Raw genomic sequence first — 24,459 nt, forward strand, 5'->3', positions numbered from 1 at the left:
TAGTATGTTTAGGTCTGTTTGATTGATTTAATTATTTATTAACAGTTTGCAGAATTACAGTACATTCAAGCACAACTCAATACAAAAACTGTTAACTGTGAATGGACGAGACCATAAAGCATTGTTTCCAAGAGGGTCCACCGTTTTCAATTCATAACATTTAGAGACGTACAAATATACACTTCTAAAGAAAATCATAAAGGAGTTTAAAAGGGGGAAAACATATACAGTGAGGGGGGAAACACTCTAACCCAGAGTGTACAAAGGCTCCATTCGTGTACTCAGAGTTATGGCTATGAAATTAAAATGTTTGAGAATGTCAGAATGAGAACTATATAGCACTTATAAAAGTCATGAGAAAAGTCTACCTCGGGTCAAAAGAGGACATGCGCAAACTGCGCATTCTGACCCTCGTCGTCCACCGTACTGAAGTGACAACACGGCAAACTAGTGCTTAGGTGGTTCTCGCCGGTCGAAGCAGCTAGCAGCAGCAGTGGAATAGCTGGATTGTTTTAATTGGCTTTGACTATTGGAACTTCAAATAACGACTCTGACGTGAGTGCTATTATATTCAAATGACTGTCAGTTTTCAAAGACAAGAGCTACATGTTTGTCCGCTCTGTTAGGCTAAGTTATCAACAAGGGTGGGTCTGGCTAGCTAACAGCGGCTAGCTTCAGGCTAGAAGAGCTTAGCAAAGAATTACACGTCTCTTTAAAGTGTTTGCACGGGGTTCCTTTAAATCAGTGTTTCTCAAACGTTTTCCATGTCAGGGTCGGGACCCCCAGATTGACGTGTATTTGGTGGCCGTGGACCCCCATCCGAAAAGGTTTTGTGACAGGGAGTCAGTTCCATAAGGGAATTCTTGTGTTGTCAAGTCAACAATTGTTCAGGGTTTTTCCCAAATGTTTTGAAAATAGCAGATGTACAAGCTCACAACGTGTCACTATTGTAGTATGTATGTATAGAGTTCAGTCGGTGAAGAAGAGACATGTACCATTGTGATCATCATCATCTTATTGCTCAAGCTCAAGGGTGTGGAGTGAACTAAGGAAGGAATAGTGCAGACGTGTTACCCTGTTGTTGTGTCTACTGGTTCTTATAGACACGTATCCTCAGAATTCTTATCTGCAAAGTTCATGTCAAGGTCCTGCAAATTGATATATATAGGTATTGCCTTTGATCCAGATTTGAACAGATATTTAGCCAGCAGGGTTTTATAAGAAGTCTACAATTCTACATCTTTTCGTAAATGACATACCGGTATCTAAAGCAGGCTTAGCTGAAAAGTAAAATAGGGATTTAACTAAGTGCTTTAAACTGCTCCTCATTTTGCTGCGGACCCCCTGGAACCCTCTCAAGGATCCAGGGGGGTCGGGTTGGGTCACTCCTGGAACCCACTTTGACAAACCAATGGTAAATGGCTAATATAACAGAGTAATTCGTATATGTAGAATCCATAGGGAACCACCCTATCAGTCGTACTATAATTTATTTTTATTGCAGAAGTGCAGAACTTAATCTCCAGGTTATTTTCCACACCATCACAAGTTTACAGGTGTAGAAGAGTGGGTCCATACTGTTCCATACCGTTTCTCCAGTCACAACATTTTTCTGGTTACAAATAGTCACAAGAATAGAAAGAGAATCTCTTTCAGGACAATTATATCAAATATACAGTACTCAACAAAGGATTAAAAAAAAAAAGCCTTACAGTCTCTTGTGCAAATAAGAGACGTCTTTTACTTAGCACCATAAATGTATAGAAAAATATATAGGTGACGGTAATCATTAATTTACTTAATTTACAGGTCATCAGTAACTTAATATCACAATATTTGTGACACAAATCACGAGCTAATGTGGAGATGTAAGGCTGCAAGGCAGTTTGAACTGAATTGTAAATCCACCACAACATATTAAAGCTGTTTGATTGTCTGTCCAGGACCTTGCAGACATAATTACACAGCAGTGCAGCCAGGAAGATGAGATTGAAGGAGATTCAGAGGACCGCCCACCAGGCCTGGAGTCCTGCAACCCACCACCCCATCTGCCTGGCATTAGGTACGTACTACGTAGCCATGCAACACCTGCAGTGTCATGAATTAACTCTGGGAGTGTACTACAAATATGGGTACATTTGTACACTAGTAGTTACAGTTACATCTGGATTAACACTGACTACTTGAGCATGTGTGTGCTTTTTTCTTCTACGTTCATGCCTAACCTTGAATTTCAACAAATGTATGAAATGTAAGATGTTTTTGTTGTTTTTTTAAGAATTTGAACGTTGCAGTGTGTAGATTTTCAGTCGTACCTGTTTTTTTGTTTTGTGTCCATAATACAACAGGCACGTCGGCTCACCAGCTCGATGCCTCCTTCAACACCACCGCTGCACTGGAGATCTTTGAGGTGGACTTTTCTGACCCCTCCCTGGACATGAAGCTCAAAGGGTCATTACCGACCTCAAACAGGTGAGGAGGTTCTAGAGTTCATGCATTATTACACTCTGTGGTGGCACTTTTTGTTCGTTGACAGCAGTGTCTGAGGTCAGTGAGGGATTTGATTAGCAGCCATGTTGTGTTTATTTCCACCTTTGCTACAAAATAAATCGATGAATTTATTAATGTATTAATTAATTTTGTTAATTGATCAATTAATTAATGTATTGTTCATTTCTGGTATAGATGATTTACTCCAAAAATAGTTTGTTAGCTTCTCCAGTGGCCGGTAGACCAGAGAAGCTTATCTGGCCCACAACTAAAGAATTTATCAGCATTTGACTCGTTAAGGAGAAAAATAAATAACGCCTGGTGTTTTTGGATGTACATTTGTGTATTCCAATAGGTTGCACAGTATCATATGGGTTGATTTTGGATTGGGAGCAGACGATTCTGAAGGAAGACTGGTGTGTGGCAGTGAGAACGGCACGTTAACGGTATATAACCCTCAAGCCATCATATCCGGAGCAGATGCAATTGTGGGACAGTCTGACAAACACACAGGTCCCATCAGAGCACTTGACTTCAACCCCTTTAAGGTAAGCGATGCCATCAAGGGGAAGCCAATCACAATTTGCGTCCACACTTTTGTCTTCAATGTTTGTGTTTACAGAAACCCTCAAAGCTGGACATAGGTGCCCCTCAAAAAATATATAGTACCTTTTGTTAAATATATCAAAAATGTGTTTTTTTATTTTATTTTTTGTATGGCAACTACGAGATATCTCGTAGTTTCCCTCTACACCAGTTGTATGCCAACTACAAGATATCTCGTAGATAAAGCTTTATAGCACTGGCCTGGTTACGAGATATCTCGTAGTTTCCCTCTACACCAGTTGTATGCCAACTACAAGATATCTCGTAGATAAAGCTTTATAGCACTGGCCTGGTTTAACACTTTAACACTGGCCTGGTTGCTACGTTGACAGGCAACTCATTTATGTGCAAATCTAACTTTCAGATCATTGATGTTAAATATCAATAGTTTTTTAATAAACAACTTGAGGATTTTTAGTGGTCTTAGAACATAGAAATGTCTGAGAACCAGTTCACTATTCCGTGTGTCTGATCGATTTTAATCTCTTTCAGAGCAATCTCCTCGCATCAGGATCCAATGATTCAGAAATATACATCTGGGACCTCAACAATTTTAACAACCCAATGACGCCAGGAACAAAGACACAGGTCACTGTCATATTTTAAATGTTACACAAGTTCACAGATTAGTCTATCTTTTTGATTATTTGAATAAACTAGAAGCGTGGTTTATATATTTGTTTGTTTTAAATAAACGTGAAAAATATCTAGTATATTTTTATAATAGACCAAATTGGTCTCATTAACCACTTAACACCTATTTTATTCGTCGTTCAATGGTGTCATGCAAATCTACTTAATCTAGCATATAAAATGCACAAATTGTGAGCTAGTAGACAATTCTCTATTTCTTTTACATTTTTGTCAATAATTCTTATTTAGGGATTTTCATTTAGTATATCACTAATTACATCGACTAGTTTGATCACCTGTTGCACCCATACACATGTTCTATATTCTATAACGTTAATGTTTAGGGGGGCTGGGGAGGTTATGTTTGGTGAAATGTTGACCCATATCGGCTCTTGGAAGTCCAAACTGAAAGTAGAAAGCACAATTCCACGGCAGAAGTTTTGTTGAACTGTCGTCTCCCTGTTCCCTTACCTTTTTGTAGCCGTGTGAGGTAAGAATGAACGTTGCCGTCTGGTGTGTGTGTGTGTGTGTGTGTGTGTGTGTGTGTGTGTGTTTAACCCATTAAGGCCTGAGGCCGCTTCTACAAATGCCTTCTAAATCAGTCGTTCGCACACTTCAAAAATAGCAGATGTACTGTGAGCTTATGTCTGCTATTTTTTTAAATCTAAAATGACACCGATGATTTGAATGAATGGATTAATGTCCTTGTGCTTGTGGGAACAATAATAATAATAATAATAGTAATAATATCTTTTCAGGTGGACAATTCCACCTTTTTATTAAATCTCAAAGATCATAAACAGTCATTTAATAATGTAATTCTTTGCAGGAATGTTGTGTAAAGAATATCAAAAACAAATCTGATTTCAGTGTGTGTGTGTGTGTGTGTGTGTGTGTGTGCATACTGCACTTAAGGTGTTTGCACACTGGACGCGTTCTTCGGAAAACCGATGGAGAGAAACGGCTAAAAATCCGAAAAACGCGCTCAGTGTGTAGGGACCTTTACTGCTTCAAATGTAATCAGAATGGCTTCAGATTATATTTTAATTAAATTCAAGAGGTGTGTGCGTGTGTGTGTGTGTGTGTGTGTTCCAAGTGCGTCGTCAGCATCGTCGTTTGTTTGGAATTGAATCTTAAGTGTTCAATATTAACACTGTGATAGCATGTGAACTGTGATTAGTGATTACATCATTTGATCAGATGACTGTTGCAATCAGTGGTGGACAAAGTAAATATACTCATGTATTATATATATAAGTACAAAGTGTAAAAACAAAACAAACCCCAACCCATTTCTAAAATAGTGATCTACAGATCAGCTATTTTCACTGTATCTGAAATATGGCTCAAGTGGTTAATTCAAAATACTGTATATATTCGTACGTTTGGGTCCCAAGAATCCCTTTCTGGAAATGTATTTGAGTCAAAAGTACAATATTTCGATTTGAAATGTAGTCAAAGTCACCTAAAAAATTTTACTTTTTTTACTCTTTTAAATGTACATAATAGATAGGTAGTTAAACATCTAGTCGACTAGTAAACTAGTAAAAATGACTAGAAGTGAATGCCCTACTGTACACCACTGTTATCGTGTGTGTGTGTGTGTGTGTGTGTGTGTGAGAGAGAGAGAGAGAGATAAAGTGACGGTGTCCTCCTTGCATTGCAGCCTGCTGAGGACATCAGCGTCGTGTCGTGGAACAGGCAGGTCCAGCACATCCTGGCCTCGGCCGACCCCAGTGGCAAGGCGGTGGTCTGGGACCTGAGGAAGAACGAGCCCATCATCAAGATCAGTGACCACAGCAACAGGGTGGGTGGATTCAAACCGGCAACACCACCACCGTCTCAAATACATCCTCGTGCTAAAAGCAGATCCGTATATTTGTGTGTGTGTGTCAATGATTTTGTGTGTGTCCAGATGCACTGCTCGGGAATGTTGTGGCACCCTGACGTGGCCACGCAGCTGGTGTTGGCCTCTGAGGACGACCGTCTGCCGGTGATGCAGATGTGGGATCTGCGCTTTGCCACGTCCCCCCTCAAGGTCTTCGAGAACCACACCAGGTTAAAGGCTATCACTATTTACCTATTTCACGATGGATATTCTATGTATTATAAAACTATTATTGCTAGTATATTATTTTGACTTTTAAGTTAATGTTTGGGGATTTATTGTCACTTTAGGGGAATTCTGTCCATATCCTGGAGCCAAGCGGACTCTGAGCTCCTCCTCAGTAGCGCCAAAGACAACCGCATCCTCTGCTGGAATCCCAACACAGGAGAAGTATGTCCCTGCTGGCAGGCTGCTTCTTTGTGACCTTCTTGATTAATTTCTATTGTTTGCAATAGAATAGCACGTCACCAATGTTGCTGACGTGTTGTGCGTCTCTTCGTTCGTTCCAGGTCATTTATGAGCTGCCTACGATCAACCAGTGGTGTTTTGACGTCCAGTGGTGTCCCAGGAACCCTGCTCTGCTGTCCGCGGCCTCGTTTGACGGGAGGATCAGTGTCTACTCTGTGATGGGAGGGAGCCTGGAGGCTCAGCAGCAAAGTACCGTTGATAAGGTAATGGTATTAGGGCTCTCATGTCTCTAACTTTACATTTGTTGAAGAAGGTAGTGCACACGCATCCGTGGCCCAGGTGCAAGATGAACAGAAATATCAAAAAGAAGAATAGAGTCTGCACACTGGTGATGCTGAAAAAGCTCCTTTAAGTTTTAATGCTTGTCAACGTTTCAATCTTATTGTTTTTATTTGTATTCTTATCATTTGTTTGCCACAGATATCCTCCTCATTTGACTCAATGGACCCCTTTGGGACCGGACAAGCACTCCCTCCCCTCCAAGTTCCTCAGCCCACAGGGCAGACCACCATCGTTCCCCCTCTGAAAAAGCCACCCAAGTGGATCCGCAGGCCAGTGGGGGCTTCATTTGCGGTGAGTTTGACAACGCTTGACAAAAAGTACTGCATATAACGATCGCATGCAAGAAAACGAACCACTTAGATTTGACACGCTGCTGGTTTCTTCTCCGTTTCAGTTCGGCGGGAAGCTGGTCACGTTTGAGAACCCCAAGCCGGCCGCGGCGCAGAGCCCCCAGCCCGTCGTCCCCAGACAGGTGTTTGTCAGCCAGGTGACCACGGAGACCCACTTCCTCCAGCGCTCGCGGGAGCTGCAGACGGCACTGGAGTCGGGCTCCTTCGCCGACTACTGCCAGGGGAAGATTCACCATGCACAGACGGAGGCCGACCAGGACATCTGGAAGTTCCTTCTGGTAAGCCTTGCAGCGTTGATGTATGTACTGTATACTGGCCTCTGGTGGCTCAAATGGTTAATTACAACTTAAACCCTATAGTTGACCGGGGGACCATAGGGGTCAATGCTTGGGCATTTACTAAAATTCATTTTAGTAAATATTACGTTTTTGAGAGACTTTAAGAGAGGTTTATGTCAAGCACTTTGATGTTGTCTGTTTAAAGACACAGTAGTTGGCTCCAGTTGCCACATTTTGAATGTAGTAATGTTCAGCAACTACAGACTAAAGACAATAAATATTTTCATGGGAGAAAAAAAATCGTATGAGAATCGTGATCTCAATTCTTGTGGAGGAAAATCAAGATTCACATTTGAGCAAGAATCGTGCAGCACTATTGCAGAGATTTTATTTTATCGTGAAATTGTCCTCACTGTCATACCACTAAGATGAATTAGCTTTTGTTGAGCTGCAAAGTCAGTACCGCTCTATCATGACTACTTGATAAAAACGGACCTGTGAAGAGCACATTTGTTACGCCGACATGCGGTCGAACATGCACTGCCTCCGTGCCTGCAGTTAGGTTAGGGTTTGAGGTAGGTTATCTGTCTAATGACAGTCGGACCAATAGTATGTCTAAACTAAAGCCTTTTAATGTTTTGTTGAATTAGGTTAGACTTCATAATTAGCTGATTGTTGATCTCACCTCCACAATTAGTCTGCCGGTAATTTAATCTGGTCATTTTCCTACTTTATAGGTTATTATAAGCTTATTAGATATCCAATGTCTATCAATTGGTGTAGAATGTATTTGTCTTTGTCTTACTGTAACTCTTAACTTTTACAGGTCAACTTTGAAGATGAAGCCCGTGTTAAGTTCCTCAGACTTTTGGGTTTCAGCAAAGATGAATTGGACAGAAAGGTACACTGTCTTTACTCTTTACCCTACATGTATGTAAAAAAAAAAAAGAAGAAAAAAGAATGGTGCAATGTTGTGAATGTGTAATATACTTTTCTCTGTATTGTGAGCACAAATTCAGAGAACTTGATTTTGAAAGTTTGTTTTGGCAATAACGTCAAATAATAAAATCAGGATGATACTACAAAGTATGTCATAATGTATTTTACATGTATTATGTCTGTTTTATATAATATAATTTATAATGATTTATCGCTTTATCAATTTAGTCTTAACTGGATTATTTTTGTCTAGATTTCAAAATGTCTGGGGAAGAATTTGCAGCCCAACGGACATGGAGTGGATGCTAAAGACTTGGCTGAAAAGATGCAGCAGCTTTCCACAGAGGTCAGGAGTCCTTCAAAAACTTTTGTGGTACCCTTAGAATATAGTTGGAATGTCTTTACTGTCTTCTAAGTAAATATTCAGGGGACGGATAAAAACAACAGACCCTAGTCCTTCATCAGTGTCATTCAACCTTTTGAGACCATTGTTTAGTTTTTGTCAGATCAAGTTGCTGTTGTCCTTGTGTAATATCCCTATGGATTAAAGTTCTCACAAATCACACTATGACTTTAAGCCCATACAACTTTTCGTCGTTTAATTAAATTAAAATATTTCCTCAGTGAGAGAGAATGAAGAAAAGCAACTAAATGTCTTTATTAGATTTATTTGATATAACAGATGACAATAATATAATTAAAAGACAGTAATGGGTTGAAATGACACTAGGCATTTCGAACGGACAGCGTCCAAGCCGCCCATTGGAAGGCAAGGGGAGTCTGACACCGATCCCAGTGTTCCAGGAGGATGAAAGGTTAACACCAAGGATACGATTGTAATCAGACGACCGTGATGCAGTATTTTGGCTGAAGCCGTTCCCCTTTCCCAGTAATGCAGATGTGTCCTTATCTTCCTTGATTACGTTCCCTCCCTGCTAGGGCAGCCCATTCAGACATAATCATAACTAACAATGTATAGTTAAAATTGCAATAATTCAGAATCAGCATCCAGTCGGTATGGACGGTAATACTAAAATAAGAGGAATAATGAATATATAATAATAAATCAATACTAGCAAATAAATAATTATACAGGAATTACGGCTGTCACGATTATTAATTATTATTAATAACGAATTTTATGCACACAAATAATTGCGATTAACGATTTTTGTGTTTTTGTCTTTGAACACTGAAACATATGAACAAAAATTACATTTCTGTTTGGATTTTAGGCTTTGAAATTGCACAGGACAAATTACCTAAATATACAAATAAATGACTGGCATATGTAACAACTTTATACTTGCATACCAGTCATCTAAAACTATGAATGGTGGAAATAGCCGTTCTCTCGCATCGCGATGCGTTGTGAGCTTGTAGATCTGCTATTTCCACTACTTTTTGAAAATGTTTGAAACAAAAAAAACAACAAAGTGGAAACAATTATGCAAAATAATTGCGATTATCTCAAATAGTTGCGATTAGACAATTATGTAATAATTGTGACAGGCCAATAAATTGAATGTCCGTTACAGTGTTGATATTACATTTTTGCTTTAATCCATGTGTACCTGGCTGTACCTTCTTGCAGAGATCTGACGAGGCCAGCGCTGCAGGCGACATCAGGACATCTGGTTCTGTCTCACCTCTGGACTTCTTCAGTAACATCCCCAAGGAGACTCCCAACTTTCATATCTCCGTCTCATCTGGTAAAACTTAAACGTTTCAAGTATTCTATGTCTATCTCTCTGTTGGATAACGTTTAGTCATACCTGCGGTGCAGTCTTAATTGTTACAGCAACTTTGATTTAGTTTAATCATAGCCTTTTGAATAAAAATGTATTCCATTGGGCGCGGCGGCCGCTGGGATGTGGGCAGCACTGGTTTGCTGCACCTGGCCGGCAGGTTTCGAACCACAGCCTGTTGGCCGGGCGTGGGCTTCCCGGTGCCGGTTGCGGCTCGGTGATGGCTGCGCCCGGGGTGCCCCTCCGTGGACTTGTCTATAGCTGGAAGCCTGGAGGAGAGGAGCAGTGACTTGGCCAATCACTGCTGATCCGCTAGTGGTCTCCAAGAAGGTTGGAGACCACCTGATGACCTCTCTTCCAGGCCAAGGCATCCATTAGAAATGGATTATATTCACATCTTTGATGTATTTACAAACTGACTTGCACTACAGCATCTTGGGGCTTTGAGCAGCAGTCTCATGCAGTCATTATAGGCCACTGTAATTTTTTGCAGACTGCCCTTTTTGTAGTGTCGCCACAAGTGGGCAGTGTACAGCTGTATAGTACAGTAGGCTTTAAAAAGTGAGATTTTCACTGGAACAGAAATTAAACTTACATAAGAGTGTATTGGCTTGAGCATACAGTTTACGTCACGGTCTAAGAATATCTCTGTCATCAGATGGATCATTGGTTATATAAGGACCTAGATATTTGGTCTCTTTGCATTCTTTCAATGACATTCCAGACGGGTAGAAATCAGGAAATACCAGCTTACTGTCTTTCTTACTTCTCACAATCAGAGTTATGCTCTTCTTAGCATTGTACTTGACATCAGCATACTCTTAGTAACTGCCGGAGACCAGCACTACTGTACATGGACATCAAGTCTAGTTTTAGTCAACTAAATATCAGGATTTTAGTTGACTAAATGTACATTTGATTTGAACTGAATGCCTGCATTTTACACTTGTTTGTATACTGTTGCTTGTAGATCTATTTTCAGAGTGCAACACCCGAGCTCAACCAAACATAGGATAACATTTTAGTCTAGTTTTTATTTGTCGAAGAAATTGTCAATATATTTAGTCGTCATAGCTTAGTTTTTGTTTAATTTTTATTTAGTTATCGCCAGTGAAAAAAGGTATTCGTCTCCATAGTTTTAGACCACGAAATCAACACTGCTGCTGCGGTGTTCCTAATTTTGGCTGAACGCCCGCATGCATTTTGTCCCCTTGTTGAAGTTGCAGACGTCCTGATCAGCCAGGCTCTGTACACTCATGCTTTTTGTCTCCTTGTTGAAGATACAGACGGCCTGATCAGCCAGGCTCTGCTGGTGGGCAACTTCGAGGGAGCCGTGGAGCTGTGTTTGAACGCCGGCCGCTACGCAGAGGCCATCCTGTTGTCCATCAGCGGGGGAGAGGAGCTCCTGCAAAAGACCCAGCAGAGATACCTGGACGAGCAGCGCAACAGCATCTCCATGGTGATGACACTTCGCCCTCGTAGTATTTGGTACAGACGTGTACCGATAACGTTACATGTTTTCCTTCCCGATACCGTCGGATGCACAACTTGTGTGTCGGTCGATATCGAATCCCGATGCTGTTGTGTGTAAAAAAAGAAATGCAACAAAAAAAGATCTAGGACAGGGGTTCTTCTCGAAGTGAAGTCCAGGGACCCTCAGTTTTCCTTGAGGGGGTTCCAAATGGACCCTCACAGGTCTGTACAGTTCAATTTGTACACTGAGTTATGGGGGGTCCCATAAAATTAATAATTTTCTGATAATTGTTAAAGTACGGTAAAATAATGTAAATGGTAGAGTGAGATTATAAAACAGTGGTGCAAAATCAACTGAAGCAATCAAAATATGACTATTCATGTGATCATCATGTGATAAATGACGTGGTAACAGATCGGCATAGACTCAGACTGGCATACTCACCGATACCGATAACCATCATTTTAGGCAGCATCGGCAGCTCTTCCAATACTGGTATCAGTTTCGGAACAACTCTTGTTTTTATAGCGGGACTGATGCCAGATCTATTTGAATTAGTCCTAGCCCACCGATATTCAGAAAAGGTGTAATATCTTCTTCAAAAACCTATATTTCACCAAAGTTTTTGTATTTGAGAACCTTTAGACCAAAGCTGTGCAGAATATTGGACGAGGAGAGTATCGGATGAGTCTTATCTTTTTGCGGACATGGCAAGTCTGCTACTGTGATTCCCTCTCCCTGAACGATTCTAGTAAAGGGCAATGTTCAAACAGGCAAATACAGGATCAATTATTTTTACTCTTATAAAAAGAAATGGATACATCGCTTGCATAATTGCCTAATCTGATCGTAAAGAAAGTCAAATAATAATGGCCAATATCTCAGCCAAACGTTTAGTTTATCTGTATTGTACGTCAACTCTGTTCCGTCTGGTTCCGCAGCTCATCTCGTCTGTGGTGACGCAGAACTGGAAAGACATTGTGCAGAGCTGTGAGCTGGACAACTGGAAGGAGGCCCTGGCAGCGCTCCTGACCTACGCTCACCCAGAGGAGTTTGCCTACCTGTGTGGTGAGTTCAGAAAAGGAGCACGGCGCACCATGAATCACACCTTGACTCGTCGCGCCTCAGGGGGCGAGTTGCACCAATTGGTTCCAGAGGGGTTTGTAATTACCTGCTCTGTTTGTTAACATGTCCTCAACCTCCTCATTCTCTCTCTACCCCCCGCATCCACCCCGTCTTTTGTCCTCCTTCCATCCTCTGACCCTCGGCTCGGTAGACACTCTGGGAGCGCGTTTGGAGGGTGAAGGAGCGGAGAAGCGATGCCTGCAGGCGTGTCTCTGTTACATCTGTTCTGGGAACGTGGAGAAGCTGGTGGAATGCTGGGCTCTACAGAAGGACTGCTCCAGCCCTCTCGGCCTAGAGGTATTGTACCACCGTACACCTTCCGGAGATTTAGGTTGTAACAATACAAAGATGTCTATAGGGGCTGTGCCTTGGTCCCCTTCCATTCCTCTCCAAAAGCACTGGTGTGTTGTGTCACACACTTTAGTAAAGTGTGTGTGTGTGTGTGTGTGTGTGTGTGTGTGTGTGTGTGTGTGTGTGTGTTTACTTGGAACAATAATAAACTTTGGCTACAGATGTAGACTCTGCATACTCATAACTGGAAGCCTATGCGCGACAAAGAGCAAAGCCAAACAACTTGCTAAATATTGCTCTCTTTCGGCTGTTCTAGGCAGTCTGGCTGTGTGGAGGAGTTCTATATGTACTATCTAACCCTGTTACATTTGTTTCCTTGTAAATGATTAATATTAATTCATGGATTCATCAAATGAAGAGTTCTAATGTGTGTACTCGGCAGGATCTAGTGGAGAAGGTGATGATCCTGCGCAAGTCGATCGAGCGCCTCCGCAACGTTGAGGTGTCGGTGCAGAGCAACGTCTTGGCAGAGAAACTAACTTGCTATGCTGGTATACTGGCTGCAGAGGGGAGCCTGTCCACTGCTATGGCCTACCTGCCTGAGAACTCAGACCAGGTAAGAGAGGCGGAGCAGCCCACCAGACCTTGTTCGAAACCCTGATTTTTTTCCCCCCTCATAAATAATGGTAAATGGTGCATTTATATAGCGCTTTTATCCAAAGCGCTTTACGTAGATTGTGCATTACATTCACCCATTCACACGCACATTCACACACCGATGGCAGCGGAAACCATGCAAGGCAACAATGAACCTGCACATCAGGAGGAGCATACTAGTATTATTATTACTAGTAGTATTTCTATTATGTATCAAGTTTATCAATTTATTTCCCTAGTACAAATACTCTAAATCATGAATTGTTTGTCACTTTGGTGGGACTTGTTCCACAGAGATTCTGCACAACAGACACAACAGTACAATATAACAAGGCAATATAAAATAATATAAATAATTCTGGATGAGATAGAAATAAGGTATAGGTAAAACGGCAGTATGACAAACCTCTTTAAGAAGACGGGTACAATATACTTTAGCAGCTGTTTGAAAAAAGAGCACAGGCATGATTTAACTTATAGTGGACTTAGTGGACGTGTCAAACTGCTGAAATTTGGGTTTTGTTTTGGCTTTGTCTGAGACGGATTACTAGTAAAATATATATTTTCTCACCAAATTCCCATACAAGTATATGAATTGTGTAGTTACACTTTAATCCATGGGGTGGCACTGTTTCTACATTGTAGGATGCCTAGTTCCCAGTATGGCAACCATGTCTTCCAAACTAACCCAATATACTTTACACAAATCTGCTTTACAGAAACGATGCCATTCCTTTTCATGCAGCACAACGCATTGTGAGCTTGTACATATGCTATTCTAGTCAGCACTGACACGCAACTAAGCATAAACCTACTTGTTGAGCTGGCTGTTCCACAAGCACCAGCCACTGACTGGATTAGGGCCGATTCATACTCCTATTTTAGAGCCGAATAAAAGTCGGTTTGGCTCTGTAGAGCCTACAATGTGACGTCATTTGAGGTTCGTGGGGGCGACTCTTCGGTGCTACTGAAAATGTCTGACGAGCCGAAATCATTTCGGCACTACAGTGCCGAAACAGCTGTAAAATAGTAGTATGAATCGGCCCTTAGCCATACATTACGTTTTTGTAAACTGCATCCTGACTCTCTTGATGGCCCTATATGGAGCCTTATGTGTGCTATTGTCAGACTGTCTCAGACACCTGAAACATTTGCACACGTTACCAGTCCATAGGATACCAGTGTGAGGCAGGTGTACTGGTTAGCTACTGCTTCCACCCTGCTGTACATTGTATAATAACAGTGGAACACCCTGCAGCTTATTACATTCTTACCACAACAGTTGAAAGTGGTTGAAAAAATGTGAGTGCGCTCCATTTATTTGTTTTCATGAGACAAGAGAGGATAGACATTGGCATAGAGCAGGAGAGGTGAGAAAAGACAATGTGATTGAATCGATTGTGACGTACTGTATACATTTATTGACCAAATATGTTGTTTTTAATACAGGTTGGTGCTACAATTGAGGCATTTAGTGTGTAATGCATGTGTGTCTCCAGCCAGGGATCATGATGCTGAAAGACAGGCTGTTCCATGCTCAGGGAGGGGTAGGCGTGGGACAGCGGCCCGCCGTCCACGACAAAGTGGACTTGTCTCCTGCCCAGCCCTCTCCTGCTGCCCAGCCAGCTGCACACAAAGCCATGGTATTACATTCTCACACACACACACACACACACACACACACACACACACACACACACACAATTATTTTTATTCACAATTATGTAATTTGTGAATCCAGTCTTGAATATGAATGTAATCTACATCTACAACCTTGGCAGTGTTCTAATGCAGTGGTTCTCAAAGTGGGATACGGGGACCCCCAGGGGTCCTTGAGGGGATTCCAGGGGGTCCCCAGTGAAAATTCTGTATATTATCCTGTAGTGTACATATCGTCTATTTGTGAAAACATTAAACTTGGCACAACATATTTTCAGACCAAACACACGTTGATTTGGGGGTCCCCGATACGAAAAAGGTTTGAGAACCACTGTTCTAATGGACGTCGGATGATTGAAAATGATTAAGCCTCAACCCTTGCACCACAGGGTCAGTACCAGCCTGCTCCTCCTGCCCAGATGGCTCCTGTTGGGCAACCTCCCCCAATGCCCTCCGTGTTCACTCCACAAGCTGCTCCTGCCAACACCGGGCCCGGCCTGCCTCCTTCCTCCACCGTCCTCCCCCCTAGCGCGCCACGCCCTGCCTTACGGCCTCCCTACCCACCCCAACATCCCGCTGCTGCTTCAGGTCTGCCATGGTCCATGCTAGGGCTGCAACTATCCATTTATCTTCTTAGATATTATTCTCTCTATTTCTTTTTCCTCATAATTGAACGATGTTTAAAAATGTATGTAGGCCTATATTATTAACGTGAGAAAGTTTGAATAGATTTTTCATAATAGACCAAATCGATTAGTCCAATTTACCACCAATTAAACCCTATTTTATATTTTGTCACACAACAGTGTCACGCAAAAAATAGCCGATCAAAGCAACGTGGTGTGAGCTTGTAGATCAGCTATTTGAGACATTGTTTTAAAAATATATATATATTATTCAAATCAATTGTTTTTTATTATCAGTTCGATTAACTGTTGTGCTCTATGTCTGTTCACTAGCTGAGAGTCTTGTTTGGTCCTCTCTCATCAGGCATCACTCAACAGCCATTCCATCCCCAGCCGCTCATGGGCGGACCCCCGGCCTTCCCTGCCCCAGGTCCTTCTATGCCAGCCACTACCTTCTCAGGAGGACCCCCGCCGCCGCCTCATGTGGGGGCCCCCGTTGGCCTGCCCCCCATGCCCAGCCCTGGGGTGCCGCCGACGGCAGGCTTCATACCCTCCACGTCCTTGCCGTCGGGCCCCATCATGCCTCCGTGCTCCCAGCCCGGAGGCCACGTGCCCATGTACTCTGGGCCAGCGCACAGCCACGGCCCCGCGCCACCTTCCATGGCACCCGGTCCGTACCCGTCCCTCGGCCCGGGATACCCGCAGGGCGGGCCCGGAGCTCCCGCTGCCAATCCCTACCCTGCTCCCGCTGCCCTTCCACCTCCCACAGGTACAGTAGACCACACAGCCAGTCATCACCACATACTATGTACTGTTTAGCAGTGTCACTGGTAGCCATAGCCACTTACAGAGTGCAGTGTCACTGGTAGCCATAGCCACTTAAAGAGTGCAGTGTCACTGGTAGCCATAGCCACTTACAGAGTGCAGTGTCACTGGTAGCCATAGCCACTTAAAGAGTGCAGTGTCACTGGTAGCCATAGCCACTTACAGAGTGCAGTGTCACTGGTCGCCATAGCCACTTACAGAGTGCAGTGTCACTGGTAGCCATAGCCACTTACAGAGTGCAGTGTCCGAGGAAACAAACAGCACTCACGGTCTGTGAAACAAAAACGACAGAGTGCTACAAAGTGACTAAACAAGCAACATTCATTCCATTTTGCCACATAGGTTGCACAGAGCAAAGCTCTGTGTAACTAACCTTAACCATGTTATGGACGGAGCATGTTGTCGATGGATAATAATCACTCCTGTTGAGATGTCCTATTCATTTGGCTTTCAGGATACTTTCCTTGGCTGAGTTCCCATTGTGACGATCAAGGTGACAGGGTTAAGGGCCGTCCACACCAAGAATGTTAACTGTAACATCCACAATGACGAACCCATTACGTTCTGTCATTTGATAAATATGATCACGTTCAGTGATCATTTATCAAATCACTCTGAAACGAATCCCAACGATATCATTTACCCGTTATGCTTGTTATCTGAACTCTACCATCCACATGAGTTCAAACAATTTCCTAGAGCTATTATTTATAGTTATTGTTCTCGGTGTGGATAGCCATTTAAGGTGCCTGATATATGACATGAGAGTGTAATTGGTAGTGTTTGCTTTTGCAGCTACATGCTTGAGGTTAATGTAATGAATCTTAATAGATATAATATAAACTAAAGCAAGCTGTCTGCTGTTGTGCATACTGTAGGTGAGCCCATGGTTCACCTAATGCCCAATTTGGTTTGGGCATTTTCCACACCGTCTCGTGGACACATTTGTAGATGACGACATACAGAATTTACATTATACACTAGGCTTAGCTAATAACCCAACTAATGCAAATAACCGTAATCTCTTTGTTATTTGTGTTGCGGTGGCACTCGATTAACGGCCAGAAATAGTACAAGATAATATATATTTTCCCCCTTATTTTAAAATGCTTTTTCCATTATTCACTAATCTTGGTTACGTGTTTGATAAAGGCTCATCTTTGGCTGCTTGGGTATTTGATTGGAGGAGGAACCGATTTTTATTGGTGAATAAATGCACATTGACTGTTGATCTAATACTGTGTGTTCTGTTACAGAAGCTCTATTGATCTAATACTGTGTGTTCTCTGTTACAGAAGCTCTATTGATCTAATACTGTGTGTTCTCTGTTACAGAAGCTCTATTGATCTAATACTGTGTGTTCTGTTACAGAAGCTCTATTGATCTAATACTGTGTGTTCTCTGTTACAGAAGCTCTATTGATCTAATACTGTGTGTTCTGTTACAGAAGCTCTATTGATCTAATACTGTGTGTTCTCTGTTACAGAAGCTCTATTGATCTAATACTGTGTTCTCTGTTACAGAAGCTCTATTGATCTAATCCTGTGTGTTCTCTGTTACAGAAGCTCTATTGATCTAATACTGTGTTCTCTCTGTTACAGCAGCTCTAGACGGATGGAATGATCCACCGGCGGTGGTACGAGGTGGACAAAGGAAAAAGAAGGTACTTTTGTGCTTATTTATTTTCCCCAATTTAGTTGTTATGCCAATTTACCCATTATTAAGACCTGAGGCCGATTCTACAAAATGCCTTCTAAATCAGTAGTTTTCAACTTCCCCCGAAAATGTTCAAAAATAGCATACTGTATGTACAAGCTCACTTCGTACCGCTCTGTGAGCTTGTATATCTGCCAATTTTGAATAGATTATAGCCCATGCAATTATGTAAAATAACGCGGATGCTTTCCCGGTTTTATTGGGGTTAATTCCACCCCGCACACACTTTTGTGTGTTTGTCACTGCTGTTGTATCCTACCGACTCACCTGCCAGTGAGGAGCCCCCACCGGGAGGACGTAGGAGAGCCTTCGGTCTACTCCTCCCGTCCAACACTCCCTGCTGTCAGGTGCCGCTCCAGCCCGTAGGATTACTTTTAGTGCAGACATGGCACCGTTCCCTGCCTAGCTTCCCTCCTCTGAACATGGGCCAATCGTGTTCGTATAAATGCTCGAACCAGCAACTTTTGTTCTTATTGATGGTAGAATAGACTGCACCTGACTCTTGTCTGTCGAGACGCATTGAAAGAATAGGGTCAGATGCAGAACACTAATGCTTTATTATTATTCATACTCCATTGTACAGTTGCGTCGCCTGCCGAATATGACCGATCTGCAGCGCGCAATTCAGCTCACGTTGTGAGCTTGTAGATCGGTTATTTTAGACACGCAACTCTGTTGTACGATGAAAAATCAGGCTTCAGAAGTTCCCACATTGCCAGGGTTCTCCAAGGGATTGGGTTCTAGGCCCACGTTGCCAGGGTTCTCCAAGGGATTGGGTTCTAGGCTATCAGTTCTTCATTATGCTACAAACATTTTTATTTGAAATTTTCAAAAAAAGTGTCACTACTGATATATTTCGTCTCATCTCATAGTCCAGAATTTCAGTAAATAAACATGCATATTGATCAAATATGTGCAGGCGCATCGTTTAATTGTGTATTTACAAGTTCCTAGAAGAGACAATATCGAGATATATGGAATATTGGTATTTACTACTATTTTCAGTCCACAAATATCATGATAACACTTTGAATTCACATTGACCAGCTCTAGGTTCTCCTATGTGACAAACTGACAAAGGGGGAATGGAGAACCCAGGACAGTGGTAGTAAGTGTGCTGTAATAATAATAAGTGCTTAAGCTGTGCACTGTTGGTGATAACCCCAAGAACTTCGCATGGACTTTGCATTAACAGCGTGACATTTTTGCATGTTGCCCAGTACTGATTATCAGATCTTGATATCAGTAACCCCTTTAATACTATTGGTATTAACAGGATAATCTTGAGTGTTTACCGTTTCGCGTAGATCTAATGCAGGGATCAGATAGGCAACCTTTTTTTAATATGAAGTGCCAAGTTCTCATTTACTTGATAGTCGGTGTGCCATATCAACATTTAGTTTGAAATATTTTCTTTCACACCTGGATGTGTGATCATTTAGACACCGATCTTTCAGACTCCCTCCCTAGTCAGAGTTAGGCGTTTGAATGGATGTAGAATTTAGTGCAGGATGCAATTTATATGGGCTAACATTTTTGAATATTTAATCTTACAATAAAAAAAACTCTCACACAGTGAACACCATCCCCTGTGCCGATGTTGGCACCCGTGCCTAACCCTTAGATTAGATTCTAATGAATATAAATGAGGAACTGAGATAAGAGTTGCAATAATGGTGTTTTATGAGATGCTATGAACAAGGTCAATGCTGCAGCATACTTCTTAGACAGTGATGGAAGAAGTACTCACATTCTAAAAGTATCAATACCACAATATAAAAATACTCTGTTACAAGTAATTATAACAAGCGGAAAAAAAGACAGAAAAGGGTCTTGTTTTGAAGTATGCTGCCAGCTTCAGTGTCGCTTCCACACTGCTCACTATCTGAGTGTGTTGACCACTAAACCCTGCTCTCTGTGTGCAGGTCCCTGATAACTACACTCCGCCTGCACCCATCACCGCCCCTGTGATGGGCTTCCCAGTGGAGGCCCCTCAAGCACACGACCACATGGCCCAGGTCCCTCCAGGAGCGCCCCAGGAGCCCAGTGTACAGGTCGGTGTCCATTAGCATCTGTTTCTTTAGGTTGTATCTTAGCCCAGTGTACAGGTCGGTGTCCATTAGCATCTGTTTCTTTAGGTTGTCTCTTAGCCCAGTGTACAGGTCGGTGTCCATTAGCATCTGTTTCTTTAGGTTGTATCTTAGCCCAGTGTACAGGTCGGTGTCCATTAGCATCTGTTTCTTTAGGTTGTCTCTTAGCCCAGTGTACAGGTCGGTGTCCATTAGCATCTGTTTCTTTAGGTTGTATCTTAGCCCAGTGTACAGGTCGGTGTCCATTAGCATCTGTTTCTTTAGGTTGTATCTTAGCCCAGTGTACAGGTCGGTGTCCATTAGCATCTGTTTCTTTAGGTTGTATCTTAGCCCAGTGTACAGGTCGGTGTCCATTAGCATCTGTTTCTTTAGGTTGTCTCTTAGCCCAGTGTACAGGTCGGTGTCCATTAGCATCTGTTTCTTTAGGTTGTCTCTTAGCCCAGTGTACAGGTCGGTGTCCATTAGCATCTGTTTCTTTAGGTTGTCTCTTAGCCCAGTGTACAGGTCGGTGTCCATTAGCATCTGTTTCTTTAGGTTGTCTCTTAGCCCAGTGTACAGGTCGGTGTCCATTAGCATCTGTTTCTTTAGGTTGTATCTTAGCCCAGTGTACAGGTCGGTGTCCATTAGCATCTGTTTCTTTAGGTTGTATCTTAGCCCAGTGTACAGGTCGGTGTCCATTAGCATCTGTTTCTTTAGGTTGTATCTTAGCCCAGTGTACAGGTCGGTGTCCATTAGCATCTGTTTCTTTAGGTTGTATCTTAGCCCAGTGTACAGGTCGGTGTCCATTAGCATCTGTTTCTTTAGGTTGTATCTTAGCCCAGTGTACAGGTCGGTGTCCATTAGCATCTGTTTCTTTAGGTTGTATCTTAGCCCAGTGTACAGGTCGGTGTCCATTAGCATCTGTTTCTTTAGGTTGTCTCTTAGCCCAGTGTACAGGTCGGTGTCCATTAGCATCTGTTTCTTTAGGTTGTATCTTAGCCCAGTGTACAGGTCGGTGTCCATTAGCATCTGTTTCTTTAGGTTGTATCTTTGGCATCTGTTGCTATATTGTAATATCGTCGCTGTCGGGGGCAGAAACCTCTTATCTCCATATTCTAACCTTTTTGTGTGTGTGTGTGTGTGTGTGTGTGTGTGTCCCTACTTGATCATAACTACAGAGTCACACAAAAGCATCAAAATAGCTCATAGTTTCACTGTGCAGATATTCTACTGGTAGACGGATGTTAGGTAAATCGCTCTGGATTAACCCATTTAGGCCTGACCTCCAGTTTTCTGCAATACATTTTTTCGACGATAAAAATAAATAAATAGCAGACCTACAAGCTCGTAGCGCGCATGAGCTTGTAGATCTGCTATTTTTCAACAGCTAAATTAGAGCATAATGTTTAAAACACCAAAAGGGGTTCCTGCCCAAAATTGATTAAGGGTGTCTGCTAAATGCCTAAATTGTGATTTGTAGAGTTGTTCCGATACCAATACCAGTATCGGGGGGGGGGGGGGTCTACAAGCTCGTAGCGCGCCACTCGGTGGCGCGCTACGAGCTAGTAGGTCTGCTATTTCTTTTTAATCGAACGACTGACATAGAAACATTTTTCAGAAAACTGTCAGGATTTCGAAGACAATTTTAGAATCTGATCTCAGGTTAAATGACACACTGGTATCAGATCGGTACTCTGTATCGACCGATGCGCAAGTTATGGGTTATCGGAATCTGTATCGGGAAGGAAGAAATGGTATCTACTGTATGGGTACATCTCCAGTGATGTTTGTGGGGTGTATATTTGTTCCCTCAGCAACTCCAGCAGATGCCAGCAGAGAGGGTGGAGCAGCGGGAGATCCCCGCTGAGCACATGGTTCTCAGAAGTACCTTCGACAGCCTGGTGCAGCGCTGCCAGCTAGCAGCAGCAGATCCAGTAAGTCACTCACACTGGTGTCGTTCTTGGGACCATCATCGTTATCATTTGTCGATCGTGATGATAAAAAAAAAAGAAAACGCTCTCATAATAATGGTATCGCTGACATTTAAATTAGTTGAGCTGCAATTTCAGCACCACTTACACCCTTACACACACTTACACACCCTTACACCCTCCATACTTAAATTAAACGGACCTGGAAGTGGTTAACAAAAGTGTAATTTAACTATTTAAGCAAAAGGTGATTATCGATATAATATTGTTAATTGCAATTATTTTTCCACAATAATCTGATGTGTAATTTTCATATCGTCCCATCCCCATGTTAAATATATGTTAAATAGTCAGCTAGAAACATCTTATTTCCACATTCAAACATTTTTGTGTTTTTGTGTTTTTTTTTGTAGGCTAAATTTACTTTACTTACTTTACAAAAGTAGCAGATTGGCAAGCTCTCGTGCAATGTTTCAATCTTGTAAATCTACTTTTGCTGTTTTTCTTTGTTTTTTTTATCCCTAAAAGGAACAGTTTTGGAGGAATTCGTTTTTATGAAGTTAATATGAGATTATTAAAAATATATATATATATTTTTGCATTGCAGCAAACGAAAAGGAAACTTGATGATGCAGCCAAGCGCCTGGGATACCTGTACGACAAGCTGAGAGAGCAGTCGGTAAGGAATGATCAACATATTGAATAGTATTAGTCGGTCAAGTCCCTTCAGATCTGCCTCTTGTGGTAGAAAAAAAACACTGCCATGTGCCTATAATAAATAAAATGCCATGCCATGCCATATCTTCCCTCTTGTTAGCTCTCACAGCACATCCTGGGTGGGCTCCACGAGATCAGCCGATGTGTGGCCAGCCAGAGCTACCAGCGCGGCCTGGAGATCCACACCCAGGTGGTCAGCAGCAGCAACTTCAGCGAGATCTCCGCCTTCATGCCCATCCTCAAAGTAGTCATGACCATCGCCAACAAGCTGGGCGTCTAAAGGTTCTCAAAACTTTTCCTTGTCAAGGAGGACCCCCAAATTGATATGTATTTGGCCGTGGACAAAAAAAGGTTTTATGCCAGGGATCCCCAGGAGAGTTAAAAATGTTCGCTTTAAAAAATATGTCTATTCAAAGATTTGCACAAATCTTCACGTTTTTTTTCTCCAAAAGATTGCTTTAGTCTCACGCTATGAGCTTGTATATCTGCTATCTTTGAATAGCCAAAATATAAAATAATGGTTAAAGTGGTTGAAATCATTGTGACTGCTGGGGGTCCCTGGCAGACCCCACTTTGAGAACCACTTGTCGCACGACCACATTGCTCGCCGGAAAAGGGGCCGATCCACAAGCAAGCCACATCGCGAGTCGCGACGCATGTGCGTGCTTTTAGCTCTACCGTTTTCGGCGAGCGACGCCACCGTGAGAGCGAGTAAAAGATTCAGCACAACCCCGCAAGATAAAACACAACCAAACTTCAGTGTTATCGATCCTATTGTTGTTATATGAAATTATTTATTTCTTTTTGAGCTAACGATGACATGTGCTTTGATAGTAATTACCGTACCATTAATATAAAAGGTTGTTGTATTCCTTCATGTAACCTTCTCCTTTTCTAAGGAATCTGCAGCTTGGGTGAGTTTGGTATTTTCTGAGAGAACGTTACTGTGGTAGTTAGTGTACAATGAGGTGAATGTGGTAGGCAATAGGGTTGGGACTCGGAAACCGGTTATTTTTCAGACCCGCTTCCGAGATTGAAGAACTGGAATCCGTTCCATTGTATTTGAAACAGTTTTTTTTTTAATCACACTCTTCTCAGAGCTGGTTATGTGGACAGTGGACTTGACGTCTGCTATGCAATTACAATACTGGTGGTTCTCAACGTTTTAATTTCACTCTGAGGCCCCTTTTCCACCGGTTGGGAACTGGTTCAGTTCTTTTTGGTTCTTAGTCCATGAACCAGAGCTCCAAAATTGGAACGTTAATTATGAGTTGAGTATGCAAAACCATACCTATATTAAATTGTTTATAGGGTCAAATAAGTAAATTAATATGTTTTAACCCTTCCACAGGAGTAGCCTTTTCACATTTATCACACATTTTGTAATTTTCAGGTACACTAGGCCTATGCGGGATAGGTAAAAATGTAATTAATAGTTATCACCATGAAACTTCCCCAGTTGATTACTTACACGAAGATGATTTATTTTATTACAAATTATCATATATTACTTTACTTATATTGATCCATAAACAATTATATCAATATCAATTCATAATTAATTGGCTCATGGCCTAAGAACCAAAAAGAACTAAACCGGTTCCCAATTTGTGGAAAAGGGGCCTCTGAGAGTTTCAGTCCTGTAAAGGTCCATTTGGAATCGAACCGTTAAGGAGTCATTAAGGAA

General features: G+C 42.1%; 1 protein-coding gene across 4 annotated transcripts; it reads left to right on the top strand.

Moving 5' to 3' along the window:
* Positions 1-441: 441 nt before the first annotated feature.
* Positions 442-23,291, top strand: sec31b (SEC31 homolog B, COPII coat complex component). Of its 4 annotated transcripts, none has more exons than XM_080789806.1 (27): positions 442-555; positions 1,944-2,062; positions 2,349-2,472; positions 2,846-3,038; positions 3,589-3,684; positions 5,396-5,536; positions 5,645-5,787; positions 5,908-6,007; positions 6,127-6,288; positions 6,506-6,658; positions 6,762-6,995; positions 7,822-7,896; positions 8,188-8,280; positions 9,529-9,646; positions 10,963-11,141; positions 12,098-12,224; positions 12,433-12,578; positions 13,015-13,188; positions 14,729-14,872; positions 15,278-15,476; positions 15,879-16,283; positions 16,794-16,832; positions 17,941-18,002; positions 19,981-20,109; positions 21,939-22,058; positions 22,663-22,734; positions 22,873-23,291. In XM_080789806.1, the coding sequence occupies exons 2-27, from the start codon at positions 1,984-1,986 to the stop codon at positions 23,050-23,052; spliced, it is 3,687 nt and encodes a 1,228-aa protein (XP_080645932.1). In that variant the 5' UTR covers positions 442-555; positions 1,944-1,983; the 3' UTR covers positions 23,053-23,291. The 4 variants fall into 4 exon arrangements, with proteins under 4 accessions (XP_080645932.1, XP_080645933.1, XP_080645934.1 ...); XM_080789807.1 differs by having other exon boundaries at positions 17,944-18,002; XM_080789808.1 differs by having other exon boundaries at positions 10,969-11,141.
* The last annotated feature ends 1,168 nt before the right edge of the window (positions 23,292-24,459 follow it).

The sequence above is a fragment of the Protomyctophum bolini genome (genome assembly GCF_963924005.1).
Source record: "Protomyctophum bolini genome assembly, chromosome: 18".
Classification (NCBI taxonomy): domain Eukaryota; kingdom Metazoa; phylum Chordata; class Actinopteri; order Myctophiformes; family Myctophidae; genus Protomyctophum; species Protomyctophum bolini.

Coding starts and splice junctions, on each gene's coding strand:
- sec31b (XM_080789806.1), top strand. CDS start 1,984: ATGAGATTGAAGGAGATTCAGAGGACCGCCCACCAGGCCTGGAGTCCT. Junction 5,788..5,907: donor GTCTTCGAGAACCACACCAG/GTTAAAGGCTAT, acceptor TTGTCACTTTAG/GGGAATTCTGTCCATATCCT. Junction 8,281..9,528: donor TGCAGCAGCTTTCCACAGAG/GTCAGGAGTCCT, acceptor ACCTTCTTGCAG/AGATCTGACGAGGCCAGCGC.